At 34.8% G+C, this 26,202-nt stretch overlaps 1 protein-coding gene across 4 annotated transcripts; it reads left to right on the top strand.

Annotated features, from left to right (window-relative positions):
* Nucleotides 1-6,593: 6,593 nt before the first annotated feature.
* LOC129253945 (lipid scramblase CLPTM1L-like) lies at nucleotides 6,594-24,813 on the top strand. 4 transcript variants are annotated; one of them, XM_064095200.1, is made up of 16 exons: nucleotides 6,846-6,894; nucleotides 12,739-12,943; nucleotides 13,484-13,587; nucleotides 14,344-14,530; nucleotides 15,248-15,375; nucleotides 15,692-15,764; nucleotides 16,385-16,502; nucleotides 16,919-17,013; nucleotides 17,320-17,404; nucleotides 17,850-17,953; nucleotides 19,210-19,409; nucleotides 19,692-19,782; nucleotides 20,123-20,167; nucleotides 20,596-20,711; nucleotides 21,311-21,544; nucleotides 21,747-24,813. In XM_064095200.1, the coding sequence occupies exons 2-15, from the start codon at nucleotides 12,767-12,769 to the stop codon at nucleotides 21,393-21,395; spliced, it is 1,608 nt and encodes a 535-aa protein (XP_063951270.1). In that variant the 5' UTR covers nucleotides 6,846-6,894; nucleotides 12,739-12,766; the 3' UTR covers nucleotides 21,396-21,544; nucleotides 21,747-24,813. The 4 variants fall into 4 exon arrangements, with proteins under 4 accessions (XP_063951267.1, XP_063951271.1, XP_063951270.1 ...); XM_064095199.1 differs by having other exon boundaries at nucleotides 6,852-6,905; XM_064095197.1 differs by having other exon boundaries at nucleotides 6,594-6,894; nucleotides 21,311-24,813.
* The last annotated feature ends 1,389 nt before the right edge of the window (nucleotides 24,814-26,202 follow it).

Consider the following 26,202-nt stretch of genomic DNA (forward strand, 5'->3'; position numbering starts at 1 on the left):
ATATAGGCATTCTAAATACAACTTTCATCATGAAAATCATGAAACTTTGATATTCCGATCTGAAAAAAGAGTCAATTTCAGCTTTATATTTCAAGCACTTTGTAGAAAAATTGTAAGGTGGATATGGATCACACTTAAAAGAGCTGATATTATTTTTACTTTGAGTTTTGACATAGGACCGGGACATCCTTACGACATGTCATCATATGAAAATGATGACTATCTTCCTATTCCTCTTGCTAAGCGCGAGATGAAACAAAAGGGACAATTTAATTATAAATTAATATCATATTTATTAATGCCTAATGAGGGCGCGAAATCTGATGATATCATGGCATAAAAACTGGACATTTCACTTTTGTGATTATGAATAGGATGCATCAGTTAATATATTTTTAACCATTAATGCGAGCGCAAATCGCGAGCTAAAATTTTTGATAAACTGTCATGAAAAGGGAATTTTAAGTAGTTTGTTGTATAATCAATATTGAAACATTTATATAAATCGTCAATCAAAATGCGAACGTGCAGCGCGCTAGCTGATACGTCTTGACAATCAGACCTGAAAAGGGATATTTTGAAAACTTTATGGAATACACGAAAATAATAGGTACCTGATAAATCAAAATGTGAGAGCGCGCAGCGCAAGCAGCAAATGTTAACATTCAGACCATAAAACTGACATTTTTACAGAGCACTTTTAAAAAACTAATTTGTAAATTACACAAAATAATGAAAGTTCGATTTCCGAGGTGAAATATGTTTTGTATTTTGACTTCCAAACTTGATATTCGAACTCCATATTGAACAAGATATGTAAATCATCTAACAGGCAATGCGAGCGCGAAGCGTGAGCGAAAATTTTATACAGTGCGTCCCAGAAAAAAACGAAACCGAGATTAAGCGATGATTTATCATAACTTAATCACAAATACAATAGACAAATGACCTATCAATGTAAAGCTTAGAATCTCCTCTTTCGTCTGATATTACTTAGATTTTTCCCCATTCACGCATGAGTGAGCAAAAACAATTTGAAGAAAGGATACCAAAAACTAATTTGGCGGGGGTATCTGAATTTCAAAAAGAAAATTACATGCCTAGAAAGTTCAATATCTGCTCTTTTATTTGATACCTTGATCACAAAAAATGGTCAAGAAGTAAAAAAGTTATGTTCCCTCGAAACAATGCTTGTATTTCCATAATTTCATTAAATAAACGTGTTTTCACCGGTTTCCCACAGAAGCAATCGCATGGTTAACAAAAGACTTAATGCATGGCTGATCGTCAACAAAACGGAGTGTCAAGCACTAGCGTACCTACGGGGGGGGGCAGGGGGGGCAAAAACGTATCTTAGCCCCCCCCCTGACGGGCTTGAAAAACCTTTTTTGCCCCCCCTGACGAGCTTTAAGACCTTCAATGCCCCCCTGACGAGCTTGAAGACCTTTTTTTTTTTTTTTTTTTTTTTTTTTTTGCTTGTCAAATTTTTTGGCGGACGGTTTTGCCCCCCCCTGTGGAAAATCCTAGGTACGCCACTGTACGCCACTGGTGTCAAGTGAGTTTGAACGGTAGCCTGTAGAACCTCTTAATTTTATGAAATTATTGAAATTCAAGCCTTATTTCAAATAACCAGAACTTTTTATTTCTTGACCATTTTCTGTAGTTGAGGTATCAAATTAAAGAACAGATATTGCACTTTAGAAAAATGTGGTTTTCTTTTTGAAACCCAGATACAGCCCGCCAAAAGACTTTTTGGTATCCCTTCTTCAAATTGTTTTTGCTCAGTCATGCATGAATGTGAAATAATCTAAGTAATTTCAGATGAAAGAAGAGATTCTAAGCTTTACAATGGTATAGGTAATTTGTCTATTGTATTTGTGATTAAGTTATGATAAATCTCGGTTTCGTTTTTTGTGGGACGCACTGTATAGTGGCACGAAAGATTCTTTTTATTGTCCAAGTCTTCCCCTCATCTTATTTTATGCACTCGTCGTCCTCTTCTTTTTCTCCTCTCTTTTCCCTCCTTTTTCCTTCTTTCTTTCCCTTTTTTTTCTTTTTTTTTGCTCCGCCAAGAGGAGGGGGGGGGGGGGAGGGCGGGCCCCTCGGCCCCCTGGATCTGCCTATGGGGACAAGGGGCGGGAAAATTTGACAAGCAAACGAAAAGGTTATCATCGCCAAAGTAAGGTCATCTCGTCCCAAAATGCATGTTTTATTTCGATTTAGAATGATGTATTTCTTACCATCATAAAAGACCAAAAATAGTAGGGGGACATTTGATATTGTGTCCCCCCTACTATTTTTAGTAGAGGTGACACGTCCCCCAGTCCACCCTGGGATTTCCGCCCATGTTGTAGATAGACCACCTATTACTCATTCTTTTCATGCTTTACAAAACATGAATAGAGTGTCCCGTTTTTAGGTCTAAATCTCTATTTTTTCCGCTCGCATCAATTGTTTAATTATATACCTGTCCTGTTCACGATTACAAAAATTGATTAAAATTTTACATTCTTTATGTAGAAAAGTCAAAAATTTTCAGCTCGCGCTTCGCGCTCGCATTATTTGATTGTTGAAATATGTAACGTCTTCATGGCTAAGTGCAAGCATTCCTTAACAGGTACATTTTCGATCAGTTCAAAACGTATATAAAAAATTCTGCTCGCGCTCTGCGCTCGCATTATTAATGTAAGGAAGATCCCCACTTACTCATTCTTTTCATGATTTACAAAAACTGAATACAGTGTCTCGTTCAGTAAGTTTAAATCTCGAATTTTTCCGCTCGCTCTTCGCGCTTGCATCATTATTGTTTGGTTATGCACCTATTCTGTTTAAGTTACAAAAAGTGCTTAGAATTTCCATTCCTTAGGTAAAATTGTCAAAAATGTTCAGCTCGCGCTTCGCGCTCGCATTATTTGATTTTTAAAACATGTAGCGTCTTCATGGCTAACTGCAAGCAGTACCTTTTCCATCAGTTCGTTTCTGCTCGCGCTTCACGTTCGTAGTAATTTTTCATTTGCATTCACATCTTTTTCAGGATAACAAACATTGCCCAGAATGTTCAAGATTTTAGAACAAACACATAATATTTCCACAAAAAATTTAGCTCGCGCTTCGCGCTCGCATTACATAAATAAGGATTATGGTATTATATATTTATGTTAATTCATCGGAATAAAGCTAAGAAGTGACTATTAGGACTACCCCTTCAAAGAACCAAAAATCCTTTCAAAAATCATCTTCGAGCGGCCGATCGGGGAAAATATTGCTGAAAAAAAAATCCGCCCCCCCCTATCGGCGAAGGCTGGATCCGCCCCTGTATATCTATATAAATAGAATAAAATTCAAAGAGCAAAATTCTGAAAATTTCATCAAAATCAGATAACGAAGTTATTGAATTTTAAAGTTTATTACTATTTTGTGAAAACAGTGCACATCGTCATGAAAAGTTGGGCTGATGATGTCATATCCCCACTTTCCTTTTTCTTATGTTATTACATGAAATCATAATAGATAGATAGATAAATAAATGATTTATTTGATAAAAATCATACATCATGGCGGCCAAGCCAAATTGTGATGCATTTACATATAAATTAAAGTGAATCAATACATTAAAAATGGAATACATAGCATTGAAAATAATAATAGTTATTAAGCACAAATATTGTTTTTGTTGAATAGAAATATCTAATATGATTAAAATAGTATAATTAAAATGTAAATTCATTAATAATTGCAAAGGTAACTATAATCATTGATGCATTAACAATTGCAATTGGATAATTGTGAAATAACAGAAATTGAATTGAACTGAATTGAATTGAATTGAAACTGAATCAAAGTGAAAGTTAATTGATATATAATATAAACATTGATTTTGAAAAGCAGTCAAATGTATATAACAAAGTGTGGAATAGCGGCAATAATGAAATAAGATTAACTAGAAATGAATTTTAATGAGTGAGCAGCGGCGTAACAGGGGTCGGTAGCCAGGGGGGGGGGGGCAAGAGCCAATTCCCGGTCATATATCATGGTATTAACAGGCGTAATGGTGTAATGAGGCGACTATTTTGAGAAGGCCATGCAGATATTGCGTATTGGGCAGAATTTATCTTTTTAAAAAAGTTGCGAGTGAGCGAAGCGAGCGAGTAAAAATGTTGACCTTTTTAATACAAAAATCCAAGTTTGTGATAGATTTTGGCATGATATCCAGAAAATAATATATTTCATTCTCTCTTTAGATTCCTTTTTTTGTGGTCTGTACGCCACTGTGAACAGGATTCTTATGCGACAGTATAGCGTGAAGGGTAGAATAAAAAAAAAGAGGGGCGCAGTGGCACATGTGCTAAACAGCTGCTTTATATAAGTCCCGAGCGAGCGAAGCGAGCGAGAAAAAAATCACATTTTCATGAGAATCTTACTTTGAGCTATTTTTTGACATAATATTCAGTAAATAAAATCATATCTTACACTTTTCCTTTGCTTTTCTTTCCTCTTTTATTTTGTTCTTGTTTGTAAAACTTTTGGGGGCCATGGCCCAACCCTTCCATACGCAGTGCTGTGCGGTTGGGGTCCGGGGCGGAGCCCGACTTTTTTTTATATCAAAGCCATTTAAACTTCGCAGATTGCCGCTATTTTAATCAAATCGCGGGCATATACATTATAGCTTTTACACAACACATTTATTCAACCCAGTTGCGTTATGAACAAAATATTTTGAGGGGGCAAAACATAGCAATGTGGGAAAAATTTGTAAAAAAGTCGCCAGCGTGCAAAGCGAGCTGGACAAAAAATTGCCTATTGATATTAAATTATAATTTTGTGATAGATTTTCCCATTATATTTAACAAATAACAATTTATTTTTTTCCATTCATTTCATTATACGTTGTCTCCTATTATTTCTTTTATTTCCTCTTGGGTGTGGAACCAAGACCCCCCCCCCCCGCGCGCCTGTATGCATGCCAGTGATTGAACGTGATTGAACGGGGGGCGCGTTATAGAGCCATTTGAAGGTTATAATGAAGAGCCCCTACTACTGCCCGGGGTCTGGGGCGAAGGTAGCTTATTTGCATAAAATTTAGCAAGCTTATATCACAATATTGTATGCAGTACATCTTTCTTCTCGCTCTTTAATTTCAATCATCGGCAGCCCGGTTGTGTTATTAATTTTTTTGTCTTGTCCCTTTTCTTTCTTTTCCAATTTAGCTTTTGAAATTCTACCTTCGTTTCCCGATATTGTTTGCCAATTTGTCATCTTTTAATTTATTTCCCACCGTGCCATTGCATTACACATGCCTATTTCGGAATTCGTTCTTTCTCAAATGTTCTTCTTTCGTACATTTTTCCCGCTTTCCTTCCTTTTCCATTAAAAAAGGGGTTTTTCTTCGTTTTCTTTTCGCTTTTCCCTTTCCTTTTTCTCCTTTCCTTTTCCCCTTTTCTTCCCCTTTCTCTTTCTTACTCCCTCCTTTTTTCTTTTTCCCGTTTTTTTTAATTTTCCCGTTGAAATCCGCCACGGGGGGGGGGGGGGCAGCTTGCCCCCCTGCCCCCCGCCTGTTACGCCACTTGTGAGAAACTATTGCAAATATGTCAATAACTGCGATTAACTACTAAATAATGCATCGATCGGTTAGTGAATTGAGCTGTTTAATATTAAGTAGATATAGTACAATATGAATGAGATTGCAATAAATATAATCTTAATTGTAAAGGCATTCGATTGATTTAAGTTACTTTGTCATAATGGAAATTCATTTCTAATTTCATGACTTTTCCTATACAGCCAAATTACAAAATGCAAATTAATTAAATGTTATATGTATAGTATTAAGTACACTATAAATGAGATTGCAATAAAAATAGTTTTTGTAAAGATATTCTATTGATTGATGTTATTTGATTATAATTGAAATTCATTTTTAATTTCATAACATATTTTACAACCAATTCACAGAATGCAAATCAAATGAATGTCATATTATGTACAAATATACAATATAAAGTCTTATTTTTCATACATGTGGAAATGGTGTGTCTTCATCATGATGAAATAAGTTGAGGCAATAAATAACTATAATGCACTTGAGTTGCCAATCCAGCTGTTTTAGTTCTTAATTGCTAGAAAACTTTTGAATAAACCTAATTTCATATAATAAAGAACAAGTGGGGATATGACATCATCAGCCTATAAAGACATGCCTAGAACTGTTTCACCGAAATAACTTCGTTTATTTTGTTATCCGATTGTGATCAAATTTTCAGCATTTTGCTTTGTGAATTTTACTCTCTTTATTGATATCTCCAGCCTGGACCATCCAATTAATTGCGAGCTTTGACAAGATGGAAAATTCTCTCTCAAGCGTAATTCTGTCAAAAATTATACTCAGTTGTTTGAACGAGATCAGAACACAAGGACACAAGTGATATAACATGATGATCCTGGATGATCCCCAATTTCAAAGTGTAGACTTTTTATTGATACGCACGTAAATTTTTAATACACTTGTGTAGGCTATATGGCGGATCCTATATTATCATATTTTGGGATGGCTTTCTAAAATATAGGGCCTATCCCATATGCTACAATGATGAAGTAAGATAAGAGATGACGATTTTTCCCACATACGAATTAGTTCCCTCTCTCTGACTGTGACACTATAGGACCTGGACCTATTTAACTTTTATGTGCCAATTAAGTTACCAAGTATGTCGATATTAATATTTTTCCACTTCCTCTGAAATAATTTCAGGTGAATGAATGAGAGAAAGAGAGAGAGAGAAAAAAACTAAATTATAGGCCCTTCCAGGCCAGGGACGTCGGACCGGCCCTTCATGCCCATCATCCCGAGCGCGACGTCCCCACGAAATCTGACGCTGGCTTTGCCTTTCCTTTGCGGTAAGTTCCGGGTAAATATGATTTGAATATGTTTAAGGCAGGATTAAAAAAAAAATCATTGAGGTACTATAGATCTAACATTAGGGCATGCATACATTTCTTACTTTGATCGAAATTATTTTTTCTTTGCTTATTTTTCCTCGGTCAAATTTTGAGTTATTAGTACTTACTACCGGTGTCCCACGTGCTTGTATTCGTGCTGGCAGTTGCATGACAATGACAGATATCATTATCATTAGGTCACTCATTGTTGTTGTTTGTTGGAAATTAATGGCGACCAGTCATATTTGACTATTAGTTTATGGAAGTTTATATAAGAACATTAGCTTCAAGAATATAAAAAAATATATGTGTTCAACATGTCAAAGTTCAGGAGTCAATTCGTACATTATCTGCAGTCAGACACAGATCCACACACAGAGTGCACTGTGGAGTAGCCTGGAGGCGTCTGGGGAGTGAAAGACTTATACTGTACGTATGGAGTGACCATACGTACAGTATAAGTCTTTCACTCCCCAGACGCCTCCAGGCTACTGTGGAGTGCGCATTTGCCATTAAAAACTGCATGCCCGATGATAGACAGCTGGCAGCCGTCTGTTTTGAGGAGTTTTTTAACATTTTATTTTTTTTTTTAATTTCTCCTCATACACAGACGGCTCGCTAGCGTGCAGCCACCATTAGGGGACTTGCAATGCAAAATCCCCCCGTCGGGGCTCTTCAATTTTTGTCTTTAATGAGTAAAAATTTTGAAAATTCACGCGACCAAAATGCAAATTAATATTCCCTCTTGGCATCAATTGCCAAAAAACGGAGAAAAATCAAGTTAAAAGGAACAAAAATAGTGACTTACCTCGGCTGTCGCGCAAATTCACTTCCCCCCCAGGACCAAAATCCAATTGAAACCAGTTGGATTTCCAACTGGTTTCAATTGGTTTCAATTGGTTTTAACTGGTTTCAATTGGTTTTAACTGGAATTTAACAATTTCCAGTTGAAACCAATTGAAACCAGTTGGGCAACTGGAAATCCTAACTGGAACCAGTTGGGTAACTGGAAATGACTTCCAATTGGAAATGATTTCTAACTGGAACCAGTTGAGTAACTGGAAATCCCAACTGGAACCAGTTGGGCAACTGGAAATCCTAACTGGAACCAGTTGGGTAACTGGAAATGACTTCCAATTGGAAATGATTTCTAACTGGAACCAGTTGAGTAACTGGAAATCCCAACTGGAACCAGTTGGGCAACTGGAAATCCTAACTGGAACCAGTTGGGTAACTGAAAATGACTTCCAATTGGAAATGATTTCTAACTGGAACCAGTTGAGTAACTGGAAATCCCAACTGGAACCAATTGGGCAACTGGAAATCCTAACTGGAACCAGTTGGGTAACTGAAAATGACTTCCAATTGGAAATGATTTCTAACTGGAACCAGTTGAGTAACTGGAAATCCCAACTGGAACCAGTTGGGCAACTGGAAATCCTAACTGGAACCAGTTGGGTAACTGGAAATGACTTCCAACTGGAAATGATTTCTAACTGGAACCAGTTGGGTAACTGGAAATCCTAACTTGAACCATTCAGTTGTGTAACTGGAAATCCTAACTGGTACCAATTTGGTAACTGGAGATGACTTCTAACTGGAAAGATGGGTAACTGGAAATGAATTTTAATTGGAACCAGTTGGGTAACTGGAAATTATTTCCAATTGGTTTTCAATTGGAAATTTTCCAGTTACCCAACTGGATCCAATTGAAACCAGTTAATTTGCATATTATCTGCCAGTGTGCACAGATTAATGTTTTATGAGATTAATCATCATTAACAATGTATCTATTTAATTCTTTTCAATTTCAAGTACCACACTTTTTAAAGATAAGTATTTAGAATACTTAGCAGTGAAAACCATGTTCATAAATGTTATAGATTATAATTAAAACAGATTAAAGGATAATTAGTACACCACTAACTGTTACCAAATTACATCAAATAAAAATACATTTATTTGAAGATCTTCCATTAAAATATATACATATGAAAGTCTGTATTTTATCAATGCCCTTTACATTGGTATTAATAGACATACAACATTGCTTCTGTGTTGGCATGAGAAATAGTTAGTGCAAATGCTAATTAATTTGTAACTAATTAAGTTCGTTCCAACTGGAAGTTCCAATTGGATCCAGTTGGAAACCAATTGGTTTCAACTGGTTCCAGTTGAAACCAGTTGCCTCCAATTGGTTTCAACTGGAACCAATTGAAACCAGTTGCCTCCAATTGGATTCAATTGGTTTTAATAGGGAAATTGGAACAACTGGAACCAATTGCCGACTGGTTCCAGTTGCCCAATTGGTTTTAACTGGAACCAATTGGCAACTGGTTTTCAATTGGAACCAATTGGTTTTTAACTGGAACCAATTGGCAACTGGTTTTCAATTGGAACCAGTTGTTCCAATTTCCCTATTGAAACCAGTTGGCCAACTGGTTTCAATTGGTTTTGCCCTAATTGGTTTTAACTGGATTTTGGTCCTGGGCCGTTTTATCCGATCTTAAGTACATAAACATATGGCCATTGAGTCCCCTGTACAGATCGCGCTAGAACTTCGGTCTCTGTATTTGGTGAGTGAAGCCAACGGAGTTCAGCTGAACAACCAACATAACAGAGACCGAAGCTTTTGGTCTAGCCCGATGAGTGGTGCGCAGTAGCGTACCGTGAACCGCAGGAGACAAAGCATTGGGGGGGGCAGTGCATTGTATGTGAACAATGCTTTGCCCCCCCAATGCTTTGTCTCCTCCGAGTCACGGTACGCTTCTGGTGGTGCGTAGCTTTAGGACCCCCCTACCATACAAAATGTGCTGTTGGTAATGAAACCACCAACAACTGTCATTGTTAAACATTGATTGTGAATGACGGCTCTATCATTGTTTTCAAGCTTGAGTCATTGAAGTATACTATAGATCTATCTTTATTCTTAGTCAACGACAATACACCAGTCGGTGGACTGTACTTTATCAGAAGCAGAGTCATATTGATTATTTTGAAAATGGTTTGACAGTTTTTCTTCAATCAAACATGAAACATCCATGCATGAAAATTTGAAGGCAGGAAAATCAAGGCTTTTTTTTTAGCTCTGTGGGGTCATGCACTACCAATGGCAGTAGACACCGTGGAGCAAGCAAGCATTACACAAGCTGAGCTGACAGAGCAAAGATAATTTGCATTTTACATGATTACAAATTGACATAGGGCAAGAGATTTATTTAGAATTTCTCCCAAAATATCTATAACAATGTTATTTGCAGATGACAATGTATATTATATGTTTGAAATAAAATAATATGAAAGACACCAATCTTGCAGAGTCGATCTAACGGTTCTCGGGTCATCTCACAAACACACAGATCAAACACTCCCTCACCCCGAAACAAACAGCATGCTTGTTGGTCAACCAGTTCTATGGTCATACTAAAAATATCATTAAAGGACAAGTCCACCCCAACAAAAAGTTGATTTGAATAAAAAGAGAAAATCCAACTAGCATAACGCTGAAAATTTCATCAAAATCGGATGTAAAATAAGAAAGTTATGATATTTTTAAGTTTTGCTCAATTTCACAAAACAGTTATATGCACATACCGGTTGGTATGCAAATGAGGAAATGGATGACATCACTCACTCACTATTTCTTTTGTATTTCAATATATGAAATATTCTAATTTTCTCTGCATTGTCCTGTGGAACAAACTTTTATTTCTCCCTGGACATGTGGAATTACCATTTTATGGTTCAGTCAAGTTGGTCCTTCTTGTCAAATCTGTAAAAATTGAAATATTGTATAATTCAAACAATAAAAAACAAAAGAAATAGTGAGTGAGTGAGTGACATCATCGATTCTCTCAATTGTATGTGACTAAATTGTGCATGTAACCATTTTATAAAGTCAAAAAGGGGCCTAAGCTTTCGATCCTAGCAGAATCCTAGCAGAATCTTCGTTGGAGGCAAAATGATTTTGCCTCCGACGAAGATTCTGCTAGGATCGAAAGCTTAGGCCCCTTTTTGACTTTCTAATTTACTCCATTGGCTCTCTTTTATTAGATAAGCAGTTTTCAGCAGCTTCTTTTTGCCAATGTAACCATTTTGTGAAAAATAAGCGAAATTTTAAAATGTCATGACTTTCTTATTTTACATCCGATTTTGATGAAATTTTCAGCATTATGCTTGTCTGATTTTTCTCTATCAATTCAAATCAACATTTTTCTGAGGTGGACTTGACCTTTAATGTAAGCAAAGTTTATGTTATGTGGATATTAAAGTATTAATCCTGTCATAATTTTTATTCTATTTCCTTCTTGTCTCTAACAAAAGAAGCACAATGTGTGTGCGTGATTAGTGATGCATTTTCCACTCATGAATTCAGTTACTTTAAGGACAAGTCCACCCCAACAGAAAGTTGATTTGAATAAAAATAGAAAAATCCAACAAGCATAACACTGAAAATTTCATCAAAATCGGATGTAAAATAAGAAAGTTATGACATTTGAAAGTTTCGCTTAATTTCACAAAACAGTTATATGCACATCCTGGTCTGTATGCAAATGAGGAGACTGATGACGTCATCCACTCACTATTTCTTTTGTATTTTATTATATGAGATATGAAATATTCTAATTTTCTCCTCATTGTCGAGTGATACAACAATTGATTCCTCCCTGAACATGTGGAATTAGCATTGTTTAATACTATATGGTTCAGTCAATTGGTCCTTATTGTCAAATCTATAAAAAATGAAATATTGTATAATTCAAACAATAAAAAACAAAAGAAATAGTGAGTGATGGAAATCATCGACTGACTCACCTAGTTGTGCATATCACTGTTTTGTGAAAAATAAGCGAAACTTTAAAATGTCATAACTTTCTTATTTTACATCCAATTTTGATGAAATTTTCAGCACTATGCTAGTTTGATTTTTCTCTATTTATTCAAGTCAGCATTTTCCTGGGGTGGACTTGACCTTTAAGAAGGTTTCAAATTAATCTTGGCGGAGTTGGACCCAAGTGAGCCTGAAATTGATACGAATGATTTTTATTATATGCCCATTCTACGGGACGTATTATGGTATCGCGCTCGGTGTCCGTCCGTTAACTTTTCCTTGTAAACGCGATAACTTCAGTTTAAGTTAACCTAGGCTCATATAATTAGGTGTGTATGATACTAGCATGAATCCCAGGAAGCCTATTGATGTTGAGGTCACAGGTCAACGTCACAGTGACATGTTTTCATCTTGCCCTTCTGCATTCCTTGTAAATGTGATAACTTCAGTTTAACTTAATCTAGGCTCATATAATTTGGTGTGTATGATACTAGTATGGATCCCAGGAAGCCTATTGATTTTGAGGTCAGAAGATCAAAGATGAAGTCGCCACCTTCCACTTTTCTTGCTTGACCAATAACTCCATTTTCCGCGTTACAGGGGGGGGGGCGTATTATGTGCTCGCCTTAGCGACACTCTTTGTTATTTAATGCTATTTTCTCAGCATGGTCATGTAAACTGATTTCAATTGAGAAGAGTTTCTTCATTGACGATGTTGCCCTGGGCAGCAAAATTATATGTGTTGAACCTATTGATTACTCTGTGTTGCCCTCTTTGCTGCTTCTCTTGAAAAAAAAGTGCTTATATTGCATGTGATTACTGCAAGGAGTGAATCTTCCAGTGACAACTAAATTCTCATTCAATTCTGATCGAGAATTTTAAGATGAAAACAATTTTCTGCAATTTGATTTGACTCTATTTTTTTTAGTAATCCATATTTTTCTCAACTTATGAAAAAAAAATTCTGACAGCGAAATCAACAAGTCACCTTCCATCACCATGCCAACCCTCGGTTCATTTGTCAACAATGTAGTCATCCTTCTTGTATTGGGATATCTGTGCAATATGGTTTACACCATGTATTATCTCTTCAACCCACCTCAATGCAATATCATCAAGGATGCCAATAAGTGCCTTGTAAGACACCGAGTAAATCAAGGAAATATGCCTTTGCAGGTAAGAAGACTACAAACAAATTATATAAAAAATTATCCCAATGTATGTCTCCCCCCCTCTTCTGTCTCCTTCCATGATCACTAATTTGCTAAACATTATAAATCTGTGTTATACTAGAAGTTGAGTCCTCAAATTGAACCTTGAAAAAAATGAACAGTTTGCAGTTTTGCACAACTAGCACTTAATAATAGATTATTTATAAATACATTTTGAACATATTTCTTTATGACTTTTCAATTCAAAAGATTGACAAAATAAATTAGAAGGTTGGATTTTTTCCTCTTAGGTGCAAACATTCAAACTTGTAAGAAAGATCAAGTTGAAATAGCAGCAATTTCATAATGCAATCAGTTTATGCTGGAAATCAATTGATACCAAGGAGTTGAACATTATTTCTTGTTTTATTTTACAGGCAGATACCTCAAAATGATTTATATGAGAATATTAAAATCATGGTTTTTCATATTAAGTTTATTATTTTGTGAATAAACCACAGCTCCTGTTTTTACTTTTGAATTTCTTTCTTTCTTTCTTTCATAGCTGAGATTATATTCATCACAGAGCAAGTTAAAGCATCCTCAAGAAAGTCAGCTCACAGAAATTTTACATGTTAAAGAATTCAATATATCAGAAGAGCAGACATGGTGGGTATCCATTCAAAATTATTGAATAAAAAAATGCAATTGTCTTATACTTTTTTAATAACTGTTTTTTATGTAATCAAGGGGGGGAGATTGAAATGCCTAAATGTGCTTGATGCGCTGTCAATACATTTCTCTTTCTCTCCTAATGACCCCCTTCCCGTCGTCGATGCCTTTCCACTCTTTTCTCTTCCCATCATTCTCATTCTGATTGTCTCTTTAAGTGTGTTTATTGATTTATCAAAAGATCAAAATAAACAAAAATATGAATAATAATAATAAAGAGAAAGAATTGAAGAGTAGATATAGTGACTCGTACTCCTGCCTTAAAGGAAAATGAAACCTTTGAAACAAGATAGCTTGTGTGAAAACAGAAAAATCAAAGAAACAGATCAACAAAAGTTTGAGAAAAATTGAATAAATAATAAGAAAGTTATGAGCATTTGAAGTTGAGATCATTATTGCCAATGGGAGGATCTCTATAGCATTAGTGATCGCAATATTCAAATGCTCATAACTTTGTCATTATTTGTCTGATTTTTCTCAAACTTTCTTTGATCTTATCCTTTGATTTTTCTCTTTCCACACAAGCCCACCTGTTCCAAAGGTTACATTCCCCTTTAAGTTCATCTTTTTCTACTTTTTAGTTTCAGTTTTTTTTTGGTCATATTTTCTTTGCCCTTGTGTCTCTTTTCCATCCCCATATATTTTCCATTTCTTTTTTTCTTGGATTTTCTATTTTACCTTTAATATAACCAGGACAGTGAATGTCTCCCTGCCAGCAAGGACTCGGAAGAATGGCACTCTGTATATCCATGTGTACCTTCAGGTTTCAAGTACAGCAAGATTAGATGCAAGCATGGCCTCATATCAAACCTCATCTCTCACCAAATATTATCCGCCTAAGATGGAAGCATTTAATCTACTTGGTGACAGCAAGCCTCAGGTCAGTCTAGGGTTATATTCTTTAGATAAATTGCTGCATACTGGGAAGGAGACTTATTTTCTGTTATTAATAAGGGACAGCAGATCGAGGGACAAGGGCCCGAATACACAAAAGTCGTTTTTAAAACCATCTGTTGATCTCATGGTTTTTATGCAGATTTCCTGTATAAATTACGCTTATTGACCACATATAATAAAAAAGGTCCAATGCTGATGCACGTTTTTGTCACATTGTGTGAAATTGATGCCTGTTGCCATGGTTAAGTACGCTATTTTATTTATGAGTCCACTGTTTGAAGAGTGGACTCATTACTCAAAACAGTGGACTCTTGAATAAAATAGCGTATCTAACCATGTAACAGGCGTCAATTTGGCGCACTGTGACAAAAGCGCGCATCGGCATTGGACTATTTTTATACACGCGCCCGATACGCGCTAAACCCTGGGTTTTAAAAACCACCTTTGTGAATTAGGACCAGTATGCCTGGATACGGTATTTTGATAGTCTATCAGGAACTTGAAGACATTTCATGAACAATATGAAAATCATGGATTTTTCATGTGCAACACTTTTTGGGACACAAGTGTTGTTTTTGTTTCTTTTTTTTTAAGGTTGAGGGAGAAAAAATGAGAAAAGGATGAGTAAGATGGAGATGAGAGAAGGCATGGAGATCATGCAGTGTGTAATAATGTATTCAAAATAATGTTTTTATTTCAGAATGATTCTTTGGAACAATCTGTCATACCTATAGCACATTGGAAGCCTAGAATGGAGCTCAGGGTATTAGAGGAACCATTTGTTTTCCATAGAATGCAGATTCCTGCAGATATCTACAGATATATCAGGTATGTCAATTTGTTAAGCAGGATTACTTCATTTGATAATTGAATCCTCAATATAGGTAAATCAGTAATGATATTATCATCAAGCTTCCTGTTTGAATTCAGGAAATGACATAAACACCTGGGACATTTTATTAGCATTATACCATCCTTTAAAATCCTTTCAAATATATTTATGTATGTTTATTTTTCTTGTTCTAATGTTTATGTTTGCTTTATTTTCCTGCCCTTCTCTCTTTCAGTGTGCTACAGGCAATGAAATTAAGCCAGTATATTCATATTATTAAAATATGCATTTGGTTCTTTGTTTGATTTTCAGATTGACACCTAAAGGTGATTATCTTCCTGTTTTGTACTTACATAAGATGGCTGAAAAGATTAAAGATCTGCAGGTAAATATATTGACTGTTAGATATTATGATAATTTGAGTCATTTTGAAAGATATGATAACCACTCACAGACTGTCATGTCTTTTCAGTCATAGATTATAAATACAATTGAAAAACTTCTAAGTTTTTAAATTGAATATCACTCAGTCATATAGAAGATTTCTTTTACCATATGGAATAGCATACTTAGTAATAAACTTGCATTTTAGATTCCTCATTTTTTTCATTTCATTTATTTCCATTTTCAAATTAAAAACAAACAAACATCAAATCACAAACATGAATATATGTCACATTAATAAAAAAAAATATTTTTTAAAAATGGAAAAGAGAGAAAGTTGTAGTACATGCAAAAACTACGTGTAACAAGTTGAATACGGTGGAAACACCAAAAGCCACAAGGGCTTATCGAACTTCAATCATGTCCCACTTTGTCATCCTTCAAAAGAAAATGTAAATATAATATATTCATTTTGCCAGAACTGCAAGCCATCCTTGTTTATCGAAATAGATATTATTAATAATCATGTCACATCTTTTCTAACATTTATACTTGCCAATGACATTCATAATTGATAAGATAATCATTCCTCGAAAAATTTGACATACTTTGTTTACCCAGCCCATCAATTCTACTTGTAAAGAAATGTCATTGACCATAGAATACAGCCCAATATCTATTGGACAGCTTAGATTATTTGGCAGTCTAGAAGAAGGAATGAGTACCATGTATCAGTTAGGTGAGTAATCATTTATTTCTTATGTTGTTATCTGTGCATTTATCCCTCTTGTTTGTTTATCTGTTTTCATCAATCTACATGTGTTTCTTTTTTTATGTATTTGAAATTCTGTCAGATTTTTTAACGCTATCCTTTTTTATGTCTGATGATATTTCGTACTCCATCCTTTTCCTGTTTCTTTGATAGTTTCTTCTAGACTTCTACTCTCTCTCCCCCCCCCTCTCTCTCTCTCTCTCTTTGCATGTGTCCATGTCTTCTCTCTGTTTTTGTCCCATGATATAGCTCTGTAATTATACCTGTTGCTCTTTGTCTTTCTGTTATTCCCCTCTTCTTTTCTTCTCTGTCTCTGCATGTTTTTTTATGGCAGCTGGTTTCTTTATTATACACTCCTCTCTCTTTTGAAAATTATCATTTAGGTTTTACAGAAAAGGATACAGAGGAGGTTAAGTCAATATTCACAGACACAAATCTCATACTTCTAATGGCAACAATATTTGTATCCTTCTTTCATGTGAGTATCCTACATATCTCTTTATTTACCGACAAAGAAATTTGTACCAAGTACAGTACACTGATGAGTGTAATAACACAGTTTTCTAGCAGTGTTTCCAATATGATGATGATGATGATGATTTACTGGATGTATTTACAATATAAATTGCATATAATTGTGTAAAAACTATTTAGCGCAAGTACCGAGTTATAATTTTTTAAATCCAAATTTTCATTTTCCTTGTCATCGTGTATTTCACGAGATAAATTATTGATTGGATATTACCTTTATTAATTTCTCCCACTCATTTGTTTATCTTTTCAGATCCTGTTTGATTTCTTAGCCTTTAAGAATGACATTTCTTACTGGAGGGCAAGAAATAGTATGGTTGGCCTTTCTATAAGAACAGGTAAGAATTTCAAAAGGCTTGGTTTATACTTCCTATACAGTATTTACAGAACATATTGAACTATTGTTATTAAAGTACAGAAATATTGAAAATTTATTGTATTAACATCTTTTTACGATTAAAGCATGTGCCTTTCTTTTGATAAGAGAAGGAAAATACTTGTTCAGTATGACCATGATAATCAATTTGTTTTATTGATCAACCATGAATATGAAAAATAAAAACCATAACTTTATTTTACCTATACAATACAATCTGCATATGTCAAATATCTTGAAACCACAGAAATCTATTTGACCTATGCAAAGTTTGACTTTGAAGATGCAAATAACACATGTTTTCCTAATTCTGGTCTGAAAAAATACTTTGACTTTGGCAATTATTTGATTTATGCACACTATACTGTACCAATAATTGTTTTTTTGTTTTTGTGTGTAATCCCCAGTTACATGGCGATGTGTCAGTCAGATCATTGTCTTTCTCTACTTACAAAATGAGAATACCAGTCTCTTAGTCTTGATACCCTGTGGTATTGGAGCCATTATTGAGGTAAGATGACCTACTTTGCCTCTCTGGTAGTAGTATTATTATAGTTCACACTACCCTTCACTGCAGGTAGCAGCCTTAATTAATGAGCATTAATTGTGTTTAAAAAAAACTTTTCTAATCCACCCCTCATTCACAGCGGACCAAGAGTTGGGATTTTTTTTCAAATTAAATAATGATGTTCATGAATTATTTTATGCAGATAACTCACCTTATTGGCATGAGGAAAATACTGAGCAGACTTGCACATGAACCCTAATTGTGCCCCATTGGTAAAAGTGAAATTTAAAGGAAGCAAAAGACAACGCTTGAACCTGAGCTCTATCCGATATCTTGCTCATGCATTTACTATGGCATTTTAAATTTAATTTATGTCGTTGGAAATAAGCTAATAACATGTCTTGAATGTTCTGTGAACCAGAATAAACTTCTGTTCACCTTATGTTAGAATGTAATCCTGTTTTTTGGATAAAGATAAAAAATTCTTTGCAATTGTATGTTTAAAATGACAATGACTATCAACAAAACGACGTTCACTGGATACAAAATTCAAGAGCGCACATTTATGCTGGTTAATTTGTTTATAATTTTTGCACAGTATGCAATATACAAATCCTGTGTTATGTGTAAGATACAAGGAATATCTTTTAATGTTTATATTCAATTTGGTACGAGTCCATTGGCAATGCTACAAAGATGTGTGATGTCACATGTGAACATCTTTCCCTTTGATGGACTATAAAATACCCCCAAAATGTCTCTTTTTGCTTTCTTATGGTGATACAAATGCTTTATCCTAATGTAATTTTTAAAAATCTGTATTTTATGCCCTCCTATAGAAAGAATACATGATCTACTGATAGATGTGATAAAAAAGGCAGTTTAAGTGAAATATATACTAAAGTAATGGGGAGAGTTGTTCACAAGTGACATCACACATTTTGTCGCATAGCCAATGGGAGGATCCTCATAGCATTAGTGATCGCAATATTAAAATGCTCATAACTTTCTCATTATTTTGTCCGATTTTTCTCAAACTTTTGTTGATCTGTTTCTTTGATTTTTCTGTTTCCACACAAGCTTTCTTGTTCCAAAGGTTTCATTTTCCTTTAAATTGTCATGGCTTGACACTTGGTGAAGTGAAGTAAGAATGGATGAAGAAGATTGAGCATTAATTGTGCAAGAATTGTATTTCAAATTTATGTTGCATTCAGTGATTTGATGATCATTGCACATTTTGTTGTTATTGCCATTTTTAGGTTTGGAAAGTGAAGAAAGCCTTTAAAGTCAGTATAATCTTCGAAGGTTGGAGACCTAGATTCACGTTTGGTACAGCTACAGACTCTGAGAAAGCAACAGCCGAGTTTGATACCACTGCTATGAAGTACCTCTCATATCTACTCTATCCTCTATGTGTGTTAGGAGCTATCTACTCACTTGTATACGTCCCTCATAAAAGGTAAGATCATCAATAGAAAAAAAATTGTTATAATGTTTGATATTAAAGGAATATTCATTTGTCCTCAAACTCAATGAGAGCTCCCCCTCCCCCAAGTTTCAGGTTTATTTTATTGATCCCATATCCAAATGTAAAGGATTACAATCAAAGAAATTAACATTTTTTTCTTCAAATGATCAAACAAAGAGTCACATTGATAAAAGAGCATTTTTTAACAATGATTTTTTTAACTATGATATGATATTGAGAATACTTGATCTGTTGCCTATTATTTTTTTTCAGCTGGTATTCATGGCTTATTAACAGTCTGGTGAATGGAGTCTATGCATTTGGATTCTTGTTCATGTTACCTCAGCTCTTTGTCAATTATAAGGTAATTATATGTTTAAAATAGGATTCATATGTGAGATTAATATTGCAAAAAGATATATTTATATTATCATTGTTTATAAGAATATTGAAAATGCCTTTCGACTATTTGCTTTTATTCGGTCAAAAAAGATAGTTTATAGGCAAACCCCTTTTACTCATCACATGTGGAATTATATTTCATCACTTTTACATCCATACCTCGGTAAATAAACATTCATACAACAGTAAATAAACGTATGTTATGATAATGTCCATTCTCTTTGAGAATATGCAATTCAAAATACTGCCACATTATGTACTAAAAATAAATACTTTATAATTAAATGATTGTTTTATTACAGTTGAAGTCAGTTGCACATCTGCCCTGGAGAGCATTTATGTATAAGGTAAGTCCTCACCTCACTTATAAAACATCATCAGTGATGATGAGGGGGAGGAGGATGACGATGATGGTGGTGGTTGTGAAGTTAAAGTTCATGTGTACTGTGATGGTGATGATGATGATGATCATGGTGATGATGATGATGATTAAGATGATATTGGTGATGATGATGATGATGATAATGGTGATGAAGATGATGATGATGATATTGGTGATGATGATGGTGATGATGATGATGATGTTGATGATGGTTATGAAGATAGTGATAATAATGATGAAGTTGATGGTGACAATTATATCGTAAGTTCAGATGGAGTCAGATGGAAAAAATTCACTGATAATATTAAAAAAGTGAAGAGTTTCATAAGGAATATGATTGTAACACTTATCAATACCTTTCTCCTATTTTTTTCCAATATCTATTTTTCACAGGCATTCAACACTTTCATAGATGATGTATTTGCATTCATTATCACCATGCCGACAGCCCACCGTGTTGCATGTTTCCGTGACGATTTTGTATTTGTTATTTACCTCTATCAAAGATGGTGAGTGTGGTATTTTATTTATTTCAACATTCTTTCTTGTTATCTCTTACAGTTACTGAATGTGAAGTTTTGCGTTTGCATTTTGGGGTAATTTTACAGAGGTGGACCAAAGATGACTATAATACTAACATTACTATTATTACATTTATCTTTACCCTTGTTAGAAAATGTTAAAGAAATTATCTTTCATTGATGGGAATAATCAAAGTCAAAATGGATTACCAAGGTTCCATTTGTACTTTGCAAATGCACCAGTTTTCCTTTATGCTGAAAAACAAGACATTTTTCTTGCTATAAGAATGATAAATCTATCAATATCGTTGATGAATTCTTAACAAATTGTATATTCACTCAGGCTCTTTTCTATAAAAGCCATTTTGTTTGAGGAGATTCACACATGATGGATATCAATAACAGTTATACTGCTTTTTTCTTTCAGATTTGCAATGTTATCATTATTTTTTTATTATGGTGATGATGATGATGCTATCATCATTATCATTGTTGTGCTTTCTTTCTATCACAAACAGAATGTAGACATGATTATTGATTACAGTCGTACCAAACATATTTGTTATTATCATTATTTCATGACACAGGTTGTACCCAGTTGATAAGTCTCGAGCCAATGAGTATGGAGTTTCATATGAAGATGAGAAGAAGGGGAAAGAACATACTGACTGAGATTATATGCAGAGAATATTTCAGTATGCATCACATTATTGCCAATTTGTGATTGGATTGCAATTTGGAACATTTAATTTTTTTCAGATTTATAGTCCATAATTCTTCAAAATCTCACTCTCTTGTGATGCTTGTTTTTCTTCAGTTTTGTCATTTTTCTGGTCAGGTTAATTTAGTGTGATTGGGTATTCTCAATTCTATTCTGTCAGTTTTACCATGTTCAGATAACTATGCTTTTTACAGCAATCCGATTAGATTATTTTCTTGCTATGTATTGTGAAACCTGGGCCCCACCTGATCAAAAGAGATCTCAAATATGGAAAGCCAGCCATAACATAACTCATTTTCTAGAATGCATAAGTCAAATTCAATCAGAATGCTCCTTTTGTTCACAAAGGACAGTGAGTTCTAGATGAATTATGGTATCGTTAACTTGCCAGTGTGTAGATTAATTTGACTCAATCACAACTCTTTATTAAATTAAACTCAACTCTTTTTTAAGACCGAGAATGAGGAAAATGTGTATGCACGAAATATTTCAATATTTCAGACAAGCACTTCACATTCAAGAAATTACATGTTGGTTTCATTCATTTGTTTATGCATTATCACAAGTGGTGCCTATCTTCACATTTCCATTTTGATAGCTTTGTTTATTTCCTATACATTCGTTGTTCACAGTGCAAAATATTCAAAAGTGAATGGTAATGTTGTTGAATGGAATTTTTCATGCAACATTTATCATTAGAATCCGGTTAATTGGAATGAATTCAAATATTTCAGATATTAATTAATAGTTTCAGTCTTGTCAGAGCAAATATGAATGTGCATGTGATTAGTAATATACCCTTGGCTTTGATATTGTGGTGCACTATGTGTCATTCTCTTAGTTGTCATCTTTTTTTGTTTATAATTCCCACCGCCTTTGCCTTCCAGTGTATTTGAATGGGAATGTGTATTTTCACTGAGTTTTTATGCAACCAATAATTAGATATCCCCAAAAGGAAGAAAAACTTACAAACAAAACATTATTGGTTTTAATACAATGTTTTACAGATAAGTTTTAGTGTCCCTTATTTATTAATTTTTTACCCTAAAAAGACTGGAGGCTGATTGAGCCCTTGATACTGTTGCAAATCTTGCTATAGTCTTTTACTATGGAGGGAGCTTGTACCCCCACCCCCTTGAATTTTGAAGTTTGTACAGCAGCCAATGTGAGTGGGTCATCTCAGTGCCCCTCCCCCCCCCCCCCCCCCCATTGAGGGACAAAATATCTTACAAACTAGCTGCACATGCTAATGACAGTGGTTATTCCAATCACTCCTATGCAAATAATATGACATAGAAATTTGTTGTGAATTTATAACCATTGGGTATTGTATCGTCCAGTTATTTGTCAGGGCATAAATTATGGGCAAATCCTCATGGAATAATTATAACTAAGTAATACAGTAATTGGCAAAATTGTAGAGATTTTCTTTTATTGGGCATAAGTGGATTTACCATCATAATTTGATTCTCTGTAGGATAGGTATATTGATTTTTTCCTTTTTGTAAACCAGGGGATCATTTCATGAAAGGACTTGTCGGACATTTTATCTGACGTCTACCATATAGTAGCTGTGCTTCTCAGCCAATCAAAATCAGGGAAAGTTGTCAGATCTGACAACTTATCATACAAAAATATTGATGAAATGCTCCCCTGGGAACTGTTCACTTAGAATTTGAATTGGACTTAAATTATTTATTTATCTTACTTGTTGCCCTAACATTTAGTCTAATTGAATGGAAAATTTGCACTCTGAATTTGTTTGAATCTGAGATTGATTTGGCTATTGCATTTAGGGGTGATACTTATCTTACTATTCATTATTTTTCTTTCCCATTTCAATTGCCTCTTTCATTACCATTCCTTGAGTATACATGTTTACCCATTATGTCAATGATATTCCATTGTACCTTTTGCCTTTTTTTTCTTTTGATCAAATTGTTTTATTAAATTTTACATTGCATTTTAATGAATGGTGCGTTGTGGCCCATTGGATTAGTCTTCTGACTTTGAAATAGAGGGTCGTGGGTTTGAATCCCAGCCATGGCGTAATTTCCTTCAGCAAGAAATTTATCCACATTGTGCTGCACTCAACCTAGGTGAGGTGAATTGGTACCTGGCAGGATTTATTCCTTGAATGCATGAGCGCTGAAAGGCAGCTCGAGCTAAAGCTGGGGTAATAATAATAATAAAAACTCGCTGAAAAGAATATTTCTAGATAGATGGGGCTATATAAATGCCTATTATTATTATTTATTATTTATGAATAAAGTATTAAACTTGAGATGACAAGGAGAGGATAGAATTATTTCTCTTAGTAAACAAGCAGATTAGGATACTTGTCAATCAACTCAAGCCTATTCCAAACAAGTTTAATATGTACTTAACTAGTTGCACCTCATTGTAACCCCATCATATTTCATGATGGAGGGAGGGAGGGTGGTTTTGAGCACCCTCAAGCACCCCCTTCCTTACCCATTTAGTCCAAGAAAACTTATTGCAAACAACAGACCTTATGCATTGATGTCGTTATACGGTCATCTTAACGGCGACCGCACACCTTGCGACTGGTCCACGATCCGATTTTGTAACAATCGCATTTTGCTCATTTTCTGAAAATGTTAATGAAAGTATCTTTTTATTACAGGATCAAAAGCTGAAAGAATACTAAAATAACAATTTTGGATTGCAAGCCTCTATTAAAGGCCGAATTAGAAATAAATCGTAGCCAATCGTACGATTGCTATGACGTCATTACGACTCGATATTGAATTCGCTTTATACAGTATTCTAATAAGGATTTTAATATAGTCACATATTTTAATACAGGTATTCGTACAGTGATTTAGAACATTACACAGTAAGATATCTCGTGTCTCAATACTGTATTAGCATCAAATTCTAATATGTTTTATTCCAAAATCGGGTCGCAGACCAATAGTAAGGTGTGCGATGGCCTTTCGAGGCTCAAGTTATTGCCTTGCAAGTGTTGGTGATCTACTGGTGCCTCTCTGACAACTACATTTACACATATTCCTATATCCTCTGAGGGAGGGCGCTGTGAGATTGTTATGTCATATGTATAAGGTCTTTTGCTACAATGGTTACTGTATTTGTGTAGTTTGATCAAAAGTAATTTTATTGAGGATGTAGTGAGCATGATATGACAAGACAGGAGATAAGTGCCGAAAATTTTCACTATTTTTTTTATTCCAGCTTATCCTTAGCTGCAAAGGTGTTCCATCAAGTTTTTGTAGTTTGTTATTTCAGGATTCATTATTAATTTTATATATAAATCATGAGTTTGAAATATTCTACAAGAATATATATAAATGTAAGAATAAATGTGCCGGACACAGTTCACAGAAATGCCACCAGTTCGAACTTTCTTTTTTTACCGGTAATGACATGTATAAAGTGCATTAGGAACAGCAGCATGGCCATCAAAAGCCAACTCCCAACGACAGGGCAATACGAAAATATTGAAGCAAAGATAACATTCAGAAGAGCTTTTTTATGATTTGAATACGCACAAACTGCAATAATTGATATTTTAAAGATTTGATAGAAAAAATAATGGGTGATGTCATCAGCTCTGTTATGTACATAGAGGCTGATCAGGGGGGGGGGGCATGTCTGGCCTGTGCCCCCCCTTTGAGTCGTCAATATTTTTAATGTAAATATGTTGTTCATACACAAGTGTGCCCCCCCCCCCCAAGTCACAGCAAACATTTTGTGAGGCCCCTTTGTTTTTTTTTTGCTTGTCAAATTTTTCATGGGAAAATGTGCCACCCCCCTCCCTTGGAAAATCCTGGATCTGCCCCTGTATATGCCTATATCAAAAGCATCAAATATGAAGCAAGACTTAATAATACCCTGTTTAATTTTATGCCTAATTTTGCTAAACTTTTCTTCAATAGTATGCTTCCTTGATTTTTTTATTCTCTATTTGAGCAACTCGTTGACTTGGTTTATCATTTAAAAAAAGGAGCCAATTGTGAATTTCATTATATATCCAGTAGTTTATGGAAAATCATGTATAAGAAGTTATGGTTGACTGTAAATATTGATTATTCTTAATGGGATATTCCCAAGAACTATGCCAAGAAAGAATGTAATGCAGATGAGAGAGAATGAAAGAGGAAGCATTCAGACAGAGAAGGGGGGGGGGTGGAGGGTGAGGGAATAGGGGAGTGTAGAAACGACAATGAAATCATTTAATATAGAGTACAGAAGTGATGTCACAAAATACTATTAGCATTTCAGCGTTTTTGATACCAAATTTTGGTTGAGCATGATGAAAAACCCCCACTACCAAAATTTGGTGGGAATCGGTCCATGGGGGCCTTATAGATCTGACCTCATGAATACACAAGTAGCCCCATTGAAGTCGGTGTATTACTGGCCTGGTTCTGGCCAATAATATATTGACTTCAATGGGGCTAATTATGTATCCATGAGGTCATATCTTGGGGCCGATTCCCACCGGATTTGGGTTGTGGGTTTATTTTATCATGCTCTACCAATATGGAGTATCAAAAACACTGATGTGCAAAAAGTGAAAATTTACGACGTCACACTTCAGTACTCTAACAATGTAAATGAAAAACAAGTTCTAATATCATTATTTTACCACCTCTTAATTCTATTTTACACCTCCAAGAAAAACTTTTCCCCCTCATCTCTCTCTCTCTCTCTGTAAATATCTCTTCCAATCTCTATGAAAATAATATAGTTTACAAGCAAATAACTACAGCA

Source organism: Lytechinus pictus, chromosome 2, assembly GCF_037042905.1.
Source record: "Lytechinus pictus isolate F3 Inbred chromosome 2, Lp3.0, whole genome shotgun sequence".
Classification (NCBI taxonomy): domain Eukaryota; kingdom Metazoa; phylum Echinodermata; class Echinoidea; order Temnopleuroida; family Toxopneustidae; genus Lytechinus; species Lytechinus pictus.